Below are 16,170 nucleotides of genomic sequence, written 5' to 3'. Positions count from 1 at the left end.
TTAAATTTAGTAATTCAAGGTCAAATTTATAATGGAGTTTTACACTGTTTTGAATTTTTCTGCTTGAAAAATACTTTAACTTTTGCCTCAAATCTAGTTTGAGACTGTTACAAAAGATTTGGCACTTTAAAAAATAAGTATTGTTCTTTGCCCTGAAATTCGCTGCTGCAGTGAAAAACTTGAGTTCGTATGTTTTAGGCAAAATAATATTTGTTGCATGAACTTTTTATATTTAATAATAGAAATTTTAATTGATTTTAACCTTATATATCACATGCCTTTTTTTTTTTAAAAGCATAGTAAGAATCTAGAAGAAAATCAGGCCCAGTAAAAAGCTGAGATCTACAAGTATTACTGAAATTTTGTCTCTTATTCTTTCTCATCCATAGCCACTTTCAGAGAGTGAAGTGTCTAGTAAAGCTTTTTATTCAGTTGGAGATCTTGGAACAGGTTTTTAGAGAATGAGTTATTTTGTGTAGAATATAATGAAAACAGTCATTACTTGAAGTTATTTTAATGCTGTTTGTTAGGAATATTAACTTTCATTGCCCTGCTCTGTAGACAGTTTTATGAGATTTTCCTAAAGGACAACTTCAGATATGATAGTGCTTCCTTTTATTTCATTTACTTTTTCTGAAATCTGTGAGATTAGAAGAAGAAAACATAAAAGTTGATTAAGAGTTCTAGTTGTGTGGGATGTATTTGTTAAGGTTTTATTTGATTTAGACAAAGCCATCTTTTTTTGTTGCCAAGAATTTATTTGCCTCTAACATTTTATCTTTATTTAATATTAAATACTACATGCAGTTTTGAGATACAGGAAGGTATTTATTATTAAGAAAATTATCCTACTTCTAGGAATTAATCCTGAAACCATGCTCCTATACAGTTAAAGATTTGTGAATAAATGTGTTCATCCCAGGAAAAGGAGAAAAATAGTTGAGAATAATTAATAATTTTTAATTTTTAAAAATTTTACTACATAAATTCATTAGTATGTTTTACAGGCATTAAAAATTACATTTTTGAATTAATATTTGTCATTACACAGGAGAAAATGCTCCTCTGTAAATGGGAAAAAAGGACAAAACTATGATTTTAACATGCATGAGAGCACCTATATCTACATATATATAAAAAAGAGGAAGGAAATTAAATTTTAGCAGTATTTACTGGTGGGCAGTGAGATTAAAAATTTTTTTATACTTTCGGTCTTTTCAAATAATCTACAACTGTTGTATGTCATTTTCTAGTAAATGTATGTATGTACTTAATATGGTATTGGTGATCAAATAAAATCATTTATATGGAAGGTCTTGAAGTCTGAAGCTGCCACACTTTGAGCAGCAAGTATCAGGCACAAGATACGTTGCCTATTCAATGCCCTAGCATTGGGGAGATAGAAGGAAAAATAATATAAAAGTGTTTCCACGAGTTTTAAGGTATTTCTGATTTCGTTTGTAGGTCAAATAACAGGATAATAGATCTTTCTTACACCGTGACTCTGGAAGATTATGGACTAGTAAAAATGCGTGAGGTTTTTGTCTCTGATTCTTCTCAGGTAAATGTCATTGAATGGCATGAAATTATTCTTTGTATATGTGTGTATGTTTGTTTCAGTATGCTTTTTTCATTCATATCCTAGGGTTTATCTGCTGTACAACAAAAGCCATCTTCTCTTCCTCCAGCGCCTTGTCCTTCAGAAATCCAAACAGAGCCTCGTGAAACCTTGGAATACAAAGCAGCACTTGAGCTAGAAATGTGGAAGGAGATGCAAGAAGACATTTTTGAAAATCAGGTTACTTTTTACTTTTTAAATGTTACTTTAAAACTCTATTTTTGTGTATTTTTTCTTCTCCATAGTAGGCTTTTGTCTCTATGTTCCATGAGTACCCTATCTAGCTAGTCCCTTTGAATTCAAGAATCCTTACTCTTTAAAAAAAAAAAAAAAAAAGGAGAATAAAAAAATACTCAATGAGACATCTGGGCAGAATCCACTTAGGCGGATTCCCCTAAACTTTCTCCATGATTCATGGGCACAATTAGCACTGAAAGTTAGAATTCAGAGGTTAAGAACTTGAAGGTTTCTTTTCATTTCGGGTCCTCATTTAGCATACCCTCCTGGAATCTGGAATCATCAGTTGTTAAACAGGAAAAGGTAGAAAACAGCTTACCATTAACTTTGTCCTGAATTATAATTATATGGATATCAGTCACCTCAGGCATTCTCTCTTTTGTTTCAAATAAAGTAGAATGCCTGAAAGAAATGTATCAGTGATCAGTATTAATTATTTAACTGAAAGTAGCTGATTTGTTGTTTTTGAAATATATAGGGTTTATATTTTTACTTTATTTTTCTTCTTTTTATAGCTAAAGCAGAAAGAACTCGCTCATATGCAAGCTCTTGCAGAGGAATGGAAAAAAAGGGACCGAGAGAGAGAATCACTAGTAAAGAAAAAGGTAATAACTTGTATAAAAATTGAAGGAGGAGAAGAAGAATATTAATGATCGTACCTTCGCTATATGTTAAAGAAAATCTCTTGAAGGATTAACTAATTATAGCAGTTGTATTGGTCTGGATAAAGTTAATGGATAGGTCAGGGCTGGGGGAAGTTTTTCACTGTAAGGTATACTCTGGATTTTGAACCCTGCTGATGGGTTACTTACTCACTCAAAAAGTGAATAAATATAAAAAATGAGCTTTAAAAAAAAAGATCAAAGAAGGAGAAGGTAAGACTACACCAGTTTTTATTTCAAGAAATATTCAAATAACCAAATGATAACTAGAAATCCTTACACATATTTAAGCATTGTACTAGTTTTACTTAAAAGTGACTTTTATGTCAAGTAGTATTCACAGTTTTCAAGTATTATGTTAGTTGAATCTGAGTAATCTGGAAAATATTTAAATTTTAAAATTTTTCATCTAACTTTTAAGATGAGTTAATCTTTAAGCCATTTTTTAAAACAATGCAATTTAAAACAAAACAATTGAGTTTTCCAATGTTGAGGTTTGTAAAATTCAAATTTTTAAAATTAATCTGAAGTTTAAAACAATATGTGACTTCATCAATACTTTGAAAGTTTACCTGAGGGAGTCTATGTAATGTTGGTGGAACATTATGCAACTAATTTATTTTTATTTCTGCTATTCTGCACAAAATAATGAGCTAATAGTAAATTGAAGCTCATTTACTTACTATGAAAAGCTTGTATCTTCCTTCAAAAAAAGATATTAACTAGCTAATAGTCCATCAATTCAAGATGAAATGGTGAACCAGTCCGTATAATAAATGACATCAAGTTAGAACTCAAATAGTATACATTATTATTATATTTGTAATAGTAAATGAATATTTCATGCACATGAGCTGCACCTAAAAGTGTATCATTGTGGTTGATTTGGTTTTTAAATCTTCCAGTTCTTTCTTTTTTTGTCATCTTTTGAGACCATTTTGGAAGAATTATTCTGTTACCTGAGAAAGAGTAGATAGATATAATAATTCATTCTTTTCAGTTATAAACTTTTCCCCAAACAAATGAAGCCTTAGTTGACCTTGAAGTAGATAATATTACAGTCAGTTGGGGCCTCAGAGGTGAATTGAAAATATTTGCAACTATACCAGACCTTTATTTTTGGACACCAGTATATGGTCATTTTTTTCTCCTTTTACATTTTGCCTTTTATAATCACCTTGTACAGATGATCATGCTAAACTCAATGATTGTTAACTAATGAATTTGTCCTAAAGTAATTTATGACTATAATATTCTGGTCTTCTGCCCTCTGAATAGATAATATTTATTCTGTCTTCCTTATGACTTCCCATAAGATAGCTGGAATAGCTATCATACCCACAAAGAAGGATGACATCAATTCTGCATAAGGCAGCATGAGGAAGTGGTTCATAGATAAGATCATACTTTCACTTTGGTGAAGATTAATAGATATTGCCAGGTGATCAAGGGACATTATAAATAGAAGTTTGAAACAGGCTTAGTATTAAGAAAATTGTATGTAGCTTGATGTGAAGAAGGGAGGAAAGGCTGTACCTCAAGAAATGAGGAAGGGGAGGTAATGTAAATGCTTTTGTATTCCATTTTGAGGAGTATGGACTTGATCCTTGTTTGCCAGGGTTTTCAGAGAGAATTAAGCCCTAATATCCAGAGGCATCCATGGTTGGTAGTGGAATAACTTTTTCCTATGCATCTACAATGATAGAGTTGTTTACCATTTTAGGAGAATGTAGAGAAAACAGTCACGCAAATCAGTTGACACTGCTGTGGTGCAAATGATAAACCCTGCTTGATAAAGATAGAAATTTGAGAAATTTTCTTTTCATGGTGTCTTTTATATAAGGGAATAAGAAAATTAGATTTTCACTTTAGAACAGTTGTTTTGATGGAGGTATAGTGAATGGAACAAAGGAATGTGAGACTAAAGTCAGGGAGACCAGCAAAGCAGTAATATGTGTATAAATGAAAATAAAGGCTGAAAACCTAACAGTAAGGTAAGATAATGACATGATTGTGAACAAAAGGAAAGTGGATATTAAGGAAATGAAATTAAGGAAGTTCAAGATCTCAAGCCTTAAGGGATCCTCAGTGCTACCCTACAGTCCTACTGCTTGCCCTAACCAGTTTCATTTTCTGAGTCTGTAGAACAATTAATTCACACTGGTTTTCTTAAACAAGCGTCCCTCATCCTCACCCAGTGTGATCTCTGCCTTTCTAAAACACTTCCCTCTACTTGATTTTCTTTACTATCCTACTGTTCTACTGTCTTCACTGGTCTCCTTAATCATCATGCTAGATCCTTCTCTTTATCTCAGCCTCTCTGGGCTTTATTGGCTTGCTCCAAAGCCCAGTCCTTTAATCTCTTTGCTCTCTGTGTAGTCACTCCTTGGGTGATCTCAGCCACTTTCTTGCCATTATATACAAATCATATACACTGTGCACATATTACACATATATAAGGTCTATATCCATTCACCCTCTTCCGTGAGTCTGTGTTTGACTATTCAGCTGCCTGCACTCACTGCCTACTGGCTAACATGCATCTCAAATTTAACATGTCTAAACACAAACTATCTTCATCCTATATAAATTTGTTCTTGTTGATTCCACATCTTAATAAATGGAAATAGGTCAGTCTGAATACTTGCCCCAGCCTTCACTGATACACATATAGGTATAGCTGAGCTGAGCTTCTTAAATCTCCATTTAGGTGCAGTAAAGCAATAAAACACAGGAAGGTAGAGAGGTAGGTAGATAGAAAGATAGAATGATAGAGACACTACCCGCCTCCTCTTCCTCCATTAGGCAGGTAGATAGATAGATAGGAAGGTCGGAAGGTGGGTAGATAGGTACAAAGGTAGATACGTAGAAAGGTAGAAAGAATGGTAAGAGACGCTAGCCGCCGCTGCCTTCTCCATTAGGGAGGTAGGTAGGTAGGAAGGTAGGTAGACAGGTAGGAAGGTAGGTAGATAGATAGAATGAGAGATGCTAGGTGCCTCTTCTTCCTCCATTAGGTAGGTAGATAGGAAGGTAGATAGAAAGAATGACAGAGATGCTAGCTGCTTCCTCCTCCTCCATTAGGTAGGTAGGTAGGTAGGAACGTACATAGGAGGGTAGGTAGATAGGTAGGAAGGTGGATAGGAAGGTATGTAGGTAGAGAAGTAGGTAGATAGAAAGATAGAAAAATGATAGAGATGCTAGCCACCTTCTCCACTATTTGGTAGGTAGATAGAAATACAGATAGATAGCAAGAAAGAATGACAGAGATGCTATCCTCCTCTTCCTCCATTCAGTAGGTAGATACATAGATAAGTAGATTAGCATAGAGATAGAAAGAATTACAGAAAGCAGCCACTACCTCCTCCTCCTCCATTACTTAGGTAGGTAGATAATATACATAGAAAGCAAGACAAAAACAGACAAACCCTAGCTGACTCCTCCTACTCCTTCTCTATTCGTAAGAAAGAGACAGGAACAGGGACAGAATCTGAGACACTAGCATTCTCCTCCTCCTTTATTAGTAAGACAGAGAGACAGGGACAGACACACTAGCTGCTGCCTCCTCCTCCATCATATAGTGAGAGAGATACTGCCCCTACCCTTCTCCTCCTCTTACTCCTCCTCTTTCCTCTATACTCCTCCTCCTCCTCCTCTTGAATCTACAACCATTCCTCACCATTAGTCATGAAGATAATCGTTTCTTCCATGCCTGTTTCTCAGGCTGCGATATACGTGTGACATTTTCTTCCCTCTAGACCTTGTTTCCCTTGACATCATTTTATATAAATTTCGATCTACAACTTTCCAGAACACTACCGTTCAAAATACGATGTTCTACTATTGCAAGTTGTCTTTCATTCCCTGATCAACCCACTTACTATAATGTTATCTGTTCCAGCATTTTAAAACAATGTGTCCTTTTAAAAAAATGAATTATATAGTCAGTTACAATGTTTCAGTTTCTGGTGTACAGCACTACGTCCCAGTCATGCATGTACATACATAGTTACCTGTGCTATGCAGAAGAAACTTTTAAAATCTATTTTTATATATAGTCGCTAACATTTGTAAATCTCAAACTCCCAAATTTATCCCTTCCCATCCCTTCTCCCCTGTTAACCATAAGATTGTTTATTAAGTATGCAAGTTCATTTCTCTTTTGTATATGAGTTCATTAGTGTTCTCTTATTCTTTTTTTCACAGATGAGTGATATCATACTTTCTTTTTCTTTTTCTTTCTGGCTTACTTCACTTAGAATGACATTCTCCAGGTCCATCCATGTTCTTGCAGATGGCATTATTTTATTCTTTTTTATGGCTGAGGAGTATTCCATTGTATAAATACACCACAACTACTTTATCCAGTCATCTGTCGATGGACATTTCAGTTGTTTCTATGTCTTGGCTACTGTCTTTAGTGCCACTGTGAACACTGAGGGTGCATGTATCTTTTTTGATTTAGAGTTCCCTCTAGATATATGCCCTGGAGTAGGACTGCTGGGTCATATCATAAGTCTATTTTTTTGAGGAATCTCCATAGTGTTTTTCCATAGTGGCTATACCAAATGACATTACCGCGAGCAGTGTAGGAGGGTTCCCTTTTCTCCACACCCTTGCCAACATTTATCATTCATGGACTTTTTAAAGATGGTCATTCTGACTGGTGTGAGATGATATCTCATTGTAGTTTTGATTTGCATTTCTCTGATAATTAGTGATATTGAGCCTTTTTTCATGTGCCTACTGGCCATTTGTATATCTTCATTGGAGAATTGCTTGTTTGGGTCTTCTGCCCACTTTTGGATGGGGTTTTTGTTACTATGTTGTATGAGCTATTTATATATTCTGGAAATTAAATGTCTGTCAGTGGCATCATTTGCAAATATTTTCTTTTACACTGTAGGTTGTCGTTTTGTTTCCCTTAATGTTTCCTCTGCTGTGCAAAAGGTTGTAATTAAGGTCACATTTGTTTATTTTGCTCTTATTTCTATTGCTTGGGTAGACTGCCCTAGGAGAACATTGCTAAGATTTATGTCAGAGAATGTTTTGCCTATGTTTTCTTCTAGGAGGTTTATTGTGTCTTTTCTTACATATATAAGTCTTTATGCCATTTTGAGTTTATTTTTCTGTATGGTCTGAAGGAGTGTTCTAACTTCATTGATTGACATGCTGCTGTCCAGTTTTCCCAACAGCACTTGCTAAAGAGACTGTCTTTTCTCTGTTGTATATTCTTGCCTCCTTTGTTGAAGACTAATTGACCACAGGTCTGTGGGTTTATTTCTGTGCTCTCTATTCTGTTCTATTGATCCACATGTGTGTTTTTTTGCCAATACCACACTTAAACAATGTGACCATAATTGTTAGTTGTGTGAACCTCTTCTTCAACTGTGCTTGAAGTCAAAGATTGAGTCCAATTCATCATGCTTTCTTTAGTGCTTGTACATATCCTGCATTTAGTAGAAATTAACATGTTCAGTGAATTCCACTTAGCAACTTCAGTACATTCTTTCCTCACCCTGTTAATAGGTCTTCATTTTCCTTTGTTCAGTGCAGCACATGCCACGGGTGTGCTCACCTTCTAAAGCAAGCCCCAGTCCCACTCTAATATTACCCTTGCATGAAGTTTGTGAGCCCAAGAACTGTCTTTTTATTGCAGCCTCTGCTAGGGCAGCTGCTCGGGCAGCGTTCTCTTCCCTTCGTTCCAGTTTTAGAGAGATTCCCTCCAAGAGCACTTTCTCTGGGTGCTTGTCCTCAGGCTGAGCAATCCACCTCCACCACCTCAAGGAAGATTTTTAAGGAGCTCAGTTTTGACTAAACAGAAGATCCTACTAGCAGTCTCACTACCTACCAGTGGCAGAAGCGCTTCCTTGGGACACTGAACGTTACTAGAGATAGCCATGCAGAAGCTAGATAGGCTTCCTTCCTTAGAGTAGAGTAGAAAGAATTTCTACTTTGAATTGGTGGATATAATTCATGATTTTCCTATTCTCAGTCCTCTATTTCTGTAAAATAATAATATATACATTTTTAAATTTGTGTTTTGAATTTGAGGAAAAGATAAGGAAACTTTTATTCTATTTTAGGTGGCTGAATATACTATTCTAGAAGGAAAACTTCAGAAAACCCTAATTGACCTGGAGAGGCGAGAGCAGCAGCTTGCCGCTGCAGAATCGGAGGTACTGTATCCGTCTGCCATCTGTCTTTACTTCACAGAGTCCATGTATTAACGTTCATGCCATTCATTTGTTTTTCCTTTATATTTGTATAAAATACAGTTCATGGAAACAGTCTTTGAGACATTACGGAGAAAACTACTACTCAGCTGGATAAAGCACATTTTATATGTCAGAGTGTAAGGAATACGTAGAAAACATTTGTTACTTGAAATGGTTAACTGTCCCTCCGTCAGCCTGGGCTGACTTCTGCCGTAGTGGGGAGAGTTTTGGTTACCTTTCCAATCGTGTGGAGGGAATGGACAGTTGCACTGACCAGAGCAAAGAAAAAATGTAGCACAGGCTCAGGGGCCTAGAACCCCAGCTGTGTTTTCAGTGAGAAGGGTGTATCTTCTTGCCCATTAAAGGTCAGATCCCAAGAAAGTGTACACTTACTTTAGTACTGTGCCTAGTTAGCATTTTATTAGGTCTTCACTAAATTTTACCCTAAATGCTTTTTTAAATTACTATAAAGATCATTTCGAATGATTAGAGTTTCTTCCACATGAAATTTATATGCCTCTTCTTTACCCAAATGTGTTCTTAAAATTTTCTCAGCATGTCACCCTAACCTTAGCTTTTACACATTTTCGGGGACTTCTAAATTGATACACATATTTAAACCTAAATATAATGTGTATTTGTTCCTAATACTAAGGCTCTGTTATCTTCTTTGTGATCAGGCAGAAAATAATTTTCTAAAGAAAAGAAACTTGGGCATATTTGCTTACATAATAAAACAGGTTTTATTCAAATAGGGATTTTCAGCTATTGGGGCCTTTTCAATTGAATTTATATATCATGCATGGATTTTTGGATATACTTTGTATTTTAGAATTAAATGATTAAAAATTTATAATTTCAATAAATAAATGTTAACTCTAACTGAAAATGATCTGATAATAGATTTGTAAAATACTCTGAACATTTGACTGTGAATAAGGATGACAGAATATTGAACAATATAATACAGCTAGTAATGGGTCAACCATTTAAAGATGTACCTGTTTTAAGCTTCAAAGAGAAAGAAAGGAGCTGAAATCAGAACGTGAACGGAACCTGCAGGAACTCCAGGACTCTGTCCGCAGGGCCAAAGAAGATTGTGTCCACCAAGTTGAACTAGAAAGGTTAAAGATCAAGCAGCTAGAAGAAGATAAACATCGACTTCAGCAACAGGTGGGATTAAAATAGCTATCACCTCTTTAAGAGTTTAATTGCATTCTAGACATAATAGAAATGGTTCACTAAAGTTATAAAAATTCACAGTAATTTGGACTATTAATCATATTCCTTGCACTGAGATTCAGGTGTTCTTTAAGTTAGACCTTCTGTTCCTAAGTCAAAGCTAAGGACTTTATTGGAGTAATTTCACCCCCCTTAGAAATAGTTGCTTAAGTTGTACTTTATTTTAGTTAATTCTCAATGTAAAATCTTTTCCTAGTAAATCTCCTTTTAGCAAACATAGATGTTTTTCATATATCACTGGACCAGGGGGTATAGCTCAGTGGTAGAGCACCTGCTTAGCATGCATGAGGTACTGGGTAGAATCCCCATTACCTCCATTTAAAAGAAAAAAATTAAGAAAAATTTAAGGAAACTATATGCATCACTGGACCAAGTTCAGTTAACCAAATTCCATGAGAGAATTGTCTATGCTCCTTTCCATTTTCTCTCCTTCAGTCATCTCTCAACCCACCCCCTGAGCTTTCCATCCCCATCGCCCCAGCCAGCCAGTTGTCAGAGAAGCAACCAGCGGCTCGGTCACTAAGTTCAGTGGGTTTTTTTCTTTTCTCATGTAACTCAGTCTTACTGACAGCATCAACACTATTGTCCTTGTTTTTGTATATTCTCTTGTCTCAGCTTTTGTAACACCATTCTCCTTATTTTTTTCGACTTTTCTGGCCACCTCTCAGGTCCTTTGCAGGCTTATTTTCCTTTATCTAGCCATTAAATGTTGTACTTCCTTCAGGCTCAGTAATTATTTTGTGCAAAACAATCTTACTTATGCCCCTGGCTTCAGAGATAAATCTGTACCTCTGAGACTTACACACTGCTATCCCGAACCTGTCTAGACTCATTTGTCTCATCGCCTTTTTGACATCTCTGCTTGGGTGTCTTAAAAGGCTTTTAAAACCCAACATTATCCTCCTACCCATACTGGACCTTCCTGTAAGTGTTCTGGATTTCAGTAATTGACCTCTGTAACCTGTTATTCCTGTCACAGCCTGAGTGATATTTTTGAAATTTGGGAATCATGACACCTTTCTCTCATGGGTAAGGATCAAATTACTACCCTGCCCTACAAGACTCTGCATACTTTGGACCCAGCCTGCCTGTCTCACCTCATCTCCCACCCTGTCACCCTTGCTCTGTGCTCTCCAGCGACGCTGGTCTTGTTCAGGTCCTCAGGCATACCGGGCATGTGTCACCCTTAGGATCTTTGTGTGTTCTGTCTTTTCTGGGCCTAGTGAACTATACTAATCCTTCAGTTTCCAGCTGAAGCATCACTTTCTCAGAGAAATCTTCCCTGACCCCTGCTGCCCAAGTCTAGGTCAAGTTTTTGTTTTATGGTTTCTTGAGATATTATTCTCCTATTCTCTTTCTTTAGGATATGTTACAGCAGTTTGTTAATACATTAATACAATTAATTAATACATTATGCATTATTAATACATTAATACAATTTATGGACCGCTTAGCAAAAGAAAAGGAGCCCAGTGTGCCTAGTAGCTTGGTTGATAATGCCCAGTAGTAGATTGATAATGTCCCTGAATGGTCAAAAAATGCCAAATATTAAGTTTATTAGCTTTTGTTTAAAACAAAATGTGAGAGATACTTTGGAGAGGTTTCTGTTCGACTTTAAAAATGTAAGTTTTCATGTTCAAAAGGTAAACTTCAGTTACATGGAAAATTTCCATCTGTGGAATACTAATTACCTAAAGATGCTAGATAAATCTTAATTAGAATTGTTGGTAATTATTAGCATAAAACAAGTATTATTCGTAATATAAGTTCCATTTTTGCTACAGATTTTCTCAGTGTTTCACATTTAGTTAAGTCTTATGTCTAAAGAGATAGATAATTGTTTTATCTAATGATGGAGATAGTCACATTGGTGTATGTTTTCGGCAAGCATCTTTAACAGTACTTATTTGCATTTGATATTTTAAAAAATCCCAGATTTGAAAAACATCTTTATATCCTTTTTTTGGTAGTTCTGAAACTGTTTGAAGGGAAATTAAAGTGTTTAGTTAAGGCAGTCTTCTTTGTTGTTGTTAAATTTAAGGAGGTATTGCTTGCTTTCATTAGAGCATTATTCTAGGGGATGAAAAGATCTGAATTCCGTTCATACGACTGAGTAGCCCACTGGCTCTTTGGCACTGCCTCAGTAATTAGCTCTTTGATCCTCAGTTTTCTTACGTATAAGTGTGAAGGGATAATTGTAAATTATCTTAAGTTGTATAGTATTGGAATTATGAAATTCCAGAGTATCAAATTACTAGAACAGTAAATACTGCATTCAAATTAAGCTTATTTTCCTTAATAATCAGGTTTATTTGTAATCTTCAATCTTACACATGACACTTTGAGAAGTTATTTTTAGCATTTTTATGACTTTTTCATTTGCCACTTAAAATTTTAAGATGTTCTCATGATACTGTTTTTATAAGAAATTTCATACTCCTTTTGTCTTATTGTTAATCAGTTGATTTTACTAAATTTTTAAGATGCCTAAAGATCTTAATTTTCTTCATGATAATTTATGTATTTTCTAAGTTTTCTAAATATGAACATGCCTTAGAGTAAGAAAAAAAACAAAACAGTTGAATTCTGTAATATTAAACTTTGCATACTGTAGTTTTAAAATGGCTACATTTTTTTTTTAATGCAGCTTAATGATGCTGAAAATAAGTATAAGATTTTGGAAAAAGAGTTCCATCAGTTCAAGGATCAGCAAAGCAACAAACCAGAAATCCGACTACAGTCTGAGATAAATCTTCTCACTTTGGAAAAGGTACTTGTGTCAATTTTATGGCAACTTAACTAGCCCTAGTGATCAATTAATAAAATCAATACATGATACTTGCATATACAATGTTAGTAACCTCTAACTGTAGTTTTCTGATATCAAAGAATACATTAGAGAATCTGAGGCACGTGACATTGTCAATACATGAATTTCTTGGTTTTTATCAGTTACAGCCTATACTAAAGTCCTTGGTTGCAAACAATAGAACTGAATTAACTCTTGGACTAAGGGAATTCACAAAACTATCAGGAAAGCTAAAGAATCAGTTTCAAAACATGGGCAGGAACTGGGGAAAGCGAGTCATGGGCCCATCCTGTACGAAAAGTTTACTCAGGATGCTACTGTTGGGGGCCATGTCTGCTGGGTTCCAGTGTTATACTTTGGAACTCTTCATTTTGCAGTCGCCATGGTGAATTCTCTCTCTGCGTATGACTACCCTGTAAATGCAGTGTCCCGGATAGGAGCATGTATTTAAATCACACGCCTGCATTCTACTCTTAGTTTGGAAGAAGGGATTGCCACCCTATTTTGTTTTCTAAGGCTGGAAGCCACGTGCTAATTCTCATTTATATTGGATTTGCCCACACAGAAAGAATATTCAAGTTCCAGGCATTAAAAAACATGTAATGCCCACAGACAATCTAAGTTTGACAGTATATGCCCTTGCATTTTGTAGTTTGATATTTTTTAGGCATTATTAAAAAGATACAGCATATTCAGGAAAATAACCTTTAGAAGTTTAACAATTAAATTGTGTCAGCCATTGCCTGTCTGCACTCAGCTTTGTATTGAAGGCTTCCTCGCCCTTTCTCTTCTATACATGCAGCCACTAGGGGCTAGGGGCCACTAACAGGATCGCTGGATGGCAGTTGGGAAGACGCCAAGGTAGTTCTTTCTACTCTTTTTTTTTTTTTTTTTAAATCTCTCTGCCTCCCTTATTTTCTCTGGTAGTAGTTATATCTTTTTGTGGTTCCATTTCCTACCAGACAGCCCTTCTCGCCTTTAGGCAGTTCCCTCTGTGTTTCTAGCCCACTGGACACCCCCAGTTTGTGGGTTCCTGGTATTAAAAACTACTGCTTCCTGGTACCCTTTTTGTAATCCCTCCTACCCAGTAGAGTTAGGGGCTTCTTGCTGCTGCTGATCACTAGACTGCCTCACCATATCCTCTTTGGCATTTCTGGTCTTGCATTATCTGTATAACTAGTTTCCTGTATTAAATTACCTCTGGCTTCCTGGCAGGATGCCGACTGATACAATTGGTTTTTCAGTTTCCAGCAAGGATGTATCCTATTTATGTTACCATGCTAACTGCCATTATGAATGATTCACAAATGTGCAGGATAGAGTCACATAAGTAGTGAGTTACAAAAGGAGACAAGAACTTACCCAAATACTTAGAGTGAAAGACAAACAATAACAGATACCATCTAACCTTTTCTTACTATATACCATGAATGCAAAGGGAAAACAAAGTCAATTCTGCTGAAATCAACACATTAAGTATAACAAAGAAATGAGATTGGATATGGAACCTAAAGAATAGGTGAAACTTTAAACAGGTAAATCTATGGGTAAGGCTATTCCAACAAGAGATACTGAACAGCAGTATGAAGATGAAAAAGTCTGTTGCATATCTGGATAATTACTTGAATAGAAACTAGAGTTTAATCATTATAGGAGTACAGTTGACCCTTGGACAGCATGAGTTTGAACTGCAAGGATCCACTTTTACACGGATTTTTTTCAATAAATACGTACTGTAGTACTACATGTGGAACCACAGGATACCAAAGGCCAACTGTCAAGTTATATGCAGATTTTTGACTGCACAGAGGGTTAGCGCATGTTACCCCCTCATTGCGCAAATGTCAGCTGTAGTTTTAAAAGACATATAAGCCTGATAAGAAAGCTGGAAATAAAGGTAATTTTCAGCCAGATGGGGGAACTGTTTGCTTAAAGAATTCATATTTCATCTGGTAAGAAAAGTCAGGGATGACTGTCAAGTTTAGAAGACTGGCTTAGAAGGGTTGTTAATAGAAATGAATTTTGATGAACTTTTTGGGGAGGTGGAAATTGTAGGGAATTCTGATTTTAGACATAATACATTTGAGATGCTAATGGAATAATCTAAGCAGTTAAAAATGAGAAAATACAGACATACAGATTTGGGAGTCATTTGAGTAAAGTAACAGCTCTGGAGGTAGATGTAATTACTTAAGGAGTGTTTAGGAAGGACACCGATAATAAAACTTAGGGGGAAAGTTTAGCTTTGAGAACGAGCAAGAGTTAGAGAAGGAGGCTAAAAAGATTTAGAGAAGTAATTTAAAAAAACAACCTAGTGTTGTGTCCAGAAGAAAAGGAGTCTCAAGGATGAGTGTGTGAAAGCAATCCCGCATGAGGGAAATGTCAAGAATGGCTGAGGAAAGACCGTGTGCTTGACAGTTAAGAGGTCACTGATTTTTAAGAAGCCAAGTTGCAGAAGGCTAGAGGAGAAGAAAACAAGAAGAGATGTATGTAGCCCAAGGCTCTGAAACTCTTGAGAAAAGCTTATTTAGAGGTAGGAAAATCAGAGTATTTTTAGATTGAGTATAAGGAATTAACTGCTAGAAGAAACTGAAGCTTTAAGTGAGGAGGGGATGGTCAAAGAATAGATATAAATTTTAGTCCTTGACAGAACTATTAAAGAAGCAAAAAGGGTGAATATAAAGAAAGTTTGGAAACAAGAATAAGAGTGTGGTTTAAAAAAATGAGTTGTAAAGGGTATTAACTGGGTTTCTTTTAATGTTTCTGAATTCATGGACTACTTCTGCAGCTTTTCAAAAGCCAAGCTATTTTTGGTTCCTCTTCTTACCCCCATATCTATGTAATTGCAAAGTCTTGTTGATTCTGCTTCTTACATATTTGGACCATTCCTTCAGTCTCCATTTTTGGCCGCCTTATTTCTCTACCAATGACCTTGAATCCAGCTGCACATTTCCCAACCCTTTTGATTAAAACAAGTTTTAAAGCATTTTTTCTTTTATAAATACAAAATGTGTGGCATATTAGAGCTTTTTGAGATATTCAGACAATAACCTCATCAGTTCTTACAAGCTCCATTAAGTAGGTGTCAGGAGTATTTCCACTTTACTTTGGGGAAATTCAGGGCCAAATATCTCAAAATTGTAACAATGTGATCATGTTCATCTTTTCTGAATATATACTAGATAATATCCACTATAGAAATAAATTGTAAGTGATTTAAAAAATTCTTTTAAGTACACTTCTACCAAAAGGATGAAAATCACCAAACATTAAGAGTATAAACAGTACCATGAACTTGTGGAAAAAAATAAAGCATAACTGAACTACCTCTATATTAGCTCTAACACATTCATCCAGTATATTTATATGCCTAGTAAAAGGCTTTTC

The 16,170-nt window shown here is 35.6% G+C and overlaps 1 protein-coding gene across 7 annotated transcripts in view; it reads left to right on the top strand.

Annotated features, from left to right (window-relative positions):
- Window positions 1-16,170, top strand: part of CEP120 (centrosomal protein 120) — a 160,930-nt gene that overhangs the window by 123,357 nt on the left and 21,403 nt on the right. For all 7 annotated transcript variants that reach the window (XM_010971543.3, XM_074360568.1, XM_074360566.1 and 4 more), the window contains 6 exons: window positions 1,465-1,561; window positions 1,646-1,798; window positions 2,371-2,460; window positions 8,601-8,693; window positions 9,744-9,905; window positions 12,622-12,744. In XM_010971543.3, the coding sequence (XP_010969845.2) occupies window positions 1,465-1,561; window positions 1,646-1,798; window positions 2,371-2,460; window positions 8,601-8,693; window positions 9,744-9,905; window positions 12,622-12,744 (718 nt within the window). The remainder of the gene's footprint in view (window positions 1-1,464; window positions 1,562-1,645; window positions 1,799-2,370; window positions 2,461-8,600; window positions 8,694-9,743; window positions 9,906-12,621; window positions 12,745-16,170) is intronic.

Source organism: Camelus bactrianus, chromosome 3, assembly GCF_048773025.1.
Source record: "Camelus bactrianus isolate YW-2024 breed Bactrian camel chromosome 3, ASM4877302v1, whole genome shotgun sequence".
NCBI lineage: Eukaryota > Metazoa > Chordata > Mammalia > Artiodactyla > Camelidae > Camelus > Camelus bactrianus.
Note: the sequence above shows the minus strand (reverse complement) of the source record. Positions and strands in the feature narration are given on the sequence as shown.